At 40.8% G+C, this 3,205-nt stretch overlaps 1 protein-coding gene across 1 annotated transcript in view; it reads left to right on the forward strand.

The window, feature by feature from the left end:
* Positions 1 to 3,205, forward strand: part of LOC103602687 (teneurin-3) — a 23,158-nt gene that overhangs the window by 8,934 nt on the left and 11,019 nt on the right. The window contains exon 3 of the mRNA XM_008587120.1: positions 1,033 to 1,329. Coding sequence (XP_008585342.1) covers positions 1,033 to 1,329 — 297 coding nt within the window. The remainder of the gene's footprint in view (positions 1 to 1,032; positions 1,330 to 3,205) is intronic.

A 3,205-nucleotide genomic window follows, 5' to 3' on the forward strand; every position in this document is an offset into this window, starting at 1 on the left:
GTGTGTGTGTGTGTGTGTGTGTGTATACACACACACGTATATATACATATAACACTGCTCAGGTGGAGCTGTCAACATTGAAGGCTATAGCCAGAACATGGTCTTGTAAAATTAAGATTTTCCCATTTAATTCTTTAACAAAGAGTAAACAACAGGCTGTGGTCTCTGCCCTTTAGGGTTTGCATTCTGCAAACACTGTAGACTATTTGTAAAGTAGAATTTAATTAGGGCCCATTTCCATTGCAATAATTTAATGCTGGTTTGTGTATGCCTTGGATTACAGACATTAATGGCCAGATTTAGGCAAAGATTCTGGACATGGCATATAGCTTTTAGAGACGTATTACAACAACATGGTGTTAGATTTTTAAACTAAGTACAATATTCAGGCCATGTATGTGTGGTAGTAAAGGACTCTGAAGTCCCTGCCAGTTCACCAGATATTATCAAAAGAAAAAGGCATTCTAAAAAAAATGTGACATTTCAGCACTGGGCCAAAAGCAATGATCATGTTTGTAACCTCCTGCTATTTAAACTTATTAATAATTTACAGTAATATGGGCTCCAACTTCTACTTAACTGCTCAAAGGGTTAGAGTCACATTTACCACTGTGTTTTATTTAATGCAGCCATGATTAATTTACTAAGCAATTATTTCCCCAGTGTTTTATTGGGGGAGGAGCTTTGAGTAATTTACACACGTGTTATGTTTATCACCTTCAGATCTTCTGAACAAACTTTAAAGCAACTGCATTTTGGTATTTTTCTTATTAGTTGCTTTAGTTTACAAAATTTATTTGGAAAGCTTTTGAACGAATGCCAGGCTGTCTTTCTGCTTAATAAAGCCTTTTAAAAGAGCAGTTAATCTACTGCCTTGCACTTGTACTCAAGAAGTAGCTAAATTAATTTACTGACAAAGAGAATCAATCATCATAAATGGTGTTTAAACAATACTGGGAACTCTGAAGAGTAGTCAGTGACTGGTATTGGAATAACATGATTTATTTTATCATCTTGTTTGTGTTGTTACAGGTTAATGGCAGAAACCTCCTTTCAGTTGACTTTGATCGAACAACAAAGACAGAAAAGATCTATGATGACCACCGTAAATTTCTACTGAGGATTGCCTACGACACATCAGGGCACCCAACTCTCTGGCTGCCAAGTAGCAAGTTGATGGCCGTCAATGTCACCTATTCATCCACAGGTCAAATTGCCAGCATCCAGCGAGGAACTACTAGCGAAAAAGTAGATTATGATGGACAGGGGAGGATTGTATCTCGGGTCTTTGCTGATGGTAAAACATGGAGTTACACGTACTTAGAAAAGGTATGCCTGCATACTAAGGTTAAAAACAGGGAAGGGGTGATTAGCATTTTCCAGCAATCACCCAGACCAGTACAGGGGAGAAAAATGATGACACATGACTGAGTTCCATTTGTTATCCTAAGTATCAATATGGAAGTCCCATTGGTACAGCAGTGATGAATTTCTGCATTAGCAAAGTAGTTTCTCCTTATTTAAATTCTACTATCTGAGACCCTTTTAAGTGATTTATGCTATAAACAAACAAGCAGTAACACTGTCCACCTGCCAAGCTTGTACATGGAACACATTCACAAATTAGACCTTTAGCATGTAAGTCATTCGTAAATAACTTCCATGTAGCTGTTTCATTTAAGAAAGAGCCTTACATTAGCACAGCTAAAGCTGTCAGTTTTGTGTTGTTCCTGGCAGAGCTTCAACATAACCATAAAAAATATGTAGACCCTACTTATGCATTATTAACTAAAGGAGATTATTTTCGTAGAAAGCCACACTTTCAGGTACTCTGTGGCATCTCTCCTTTATTCTGCATATAAGAGGTAAGCATCCTAGCTTAGGCTTCTGCCCATTCTTAAGAACTATGCATAATACCAAAAATGAAGACTTAGAGATACACATGTGCAAAATGCTAAGTTGTACAATGGGCAGCCTGGGGTATTGACTGGGGTCAAGAGAGAATGAAAGAAAAGGAAGAAAAGGGAAAGGATGACCTCTCTGTAATTCCTTTCTTAAGAAATATAATCCACCGAAGAGCATATTCATGGAATGTTTCACTTGCCTTTGAAAGAAGCATTAGCACTAGAAAATGAACTAGTTTTGAGTTCTGATACCTCTCAAAGCTCAGAGCACTCCAGCACCAAGTGCACAGCAGCCTAAGTACAAACAGTGGCTGCCTCCCCCCGTACTTAAATTCTTCCCCAAAGCTCACATTCTGCATCGTTGCTGTGCTCACCTCAGGCAGTCTTGTTCTCCACCAGCGGTGCCCTCGCAACTCGTCGGTCTCACCGAACCCCTTACATTTGAACCATCCCATCTGATTCTAGGTGGCCTAATCACAGACCGCTCTTCCTAAGAACCAGTTTCAAAGCTCACTGTAGGATGCTACCTATCTCAAGGTGCCTGCCAACTCTGAATGCCACCAGCTAAGACCCTCCTGGCCAGTCTCTCCTCTTGCAAACCCACCTGTCTGCTCTCCCGAGAAGAGACTCACCCTTGAGACAATGGATTCTGCATGTTAAATGACAAACTCCCTCCGTGCTAATCATCCTACTCTATAGTCAGTCATTCAACTGGTTATTTGTTGGGAGAACACAAAGCAAGCCCGCTACATATATCTTTCTGTGAACAAATTCTGACACCTGGAAAGTATTTCACCCTCTAACCTAACAAGCCCCAAGACATCACCTGGGAAGTATTTCACCTTCCAGCCCAACAAGCCCCAAGGTACTTTTTCCAAGTGGGAGAGGATCTCTGCTTCATTCTGGAACAGTTTTCCCAATTTAAGTATATTACAGGGAAGAGTAACAGAAATATAAATACCCAGACCCCTGAAATTGATAGTAGTGATCATAATGTGCCAAACATGTTTAAAGGGAGCGAAGGAGAATGTCATTGATAAGAGCTGCTGTCAAGAAATGACAAAGGCAGTAACCAAGATCACCTTCATGCAACAATGCAGATCAGGAAAGCCAATGAGTCCTTTCTCATTGTCTCTCCCAAACCCCTAAAGTCTACCCGAACTATTTCCATTTCCTTGCTAGGATAGGCACACTAACTTATCCATTTCAAAACAAGAAATATTGGGCCGGCCCGGTGGCGCACTGGATAGTGCACCGCTTGGGAAGCGCGGCGGCGCTCCCGTCCGAGGGTTCGGATCCCA

This window comes from Galeopterus variegatus, unplaced genomic scaffold, assembly GCF_000696425.1.
Source record: "Galeopterus variegatus unplaced genomic scaffold, G_variegatus-3.0.2 Scaffold4254, whole genome shotgun sequence".
Classification (NCBI taxonomy): domain Eukaryota; kingdom Metazoa; phylum Chordata; class Mammalia; order Dermoptera; family Cynocephalidae; genus Galeopterus; species Galeopterus variegatus.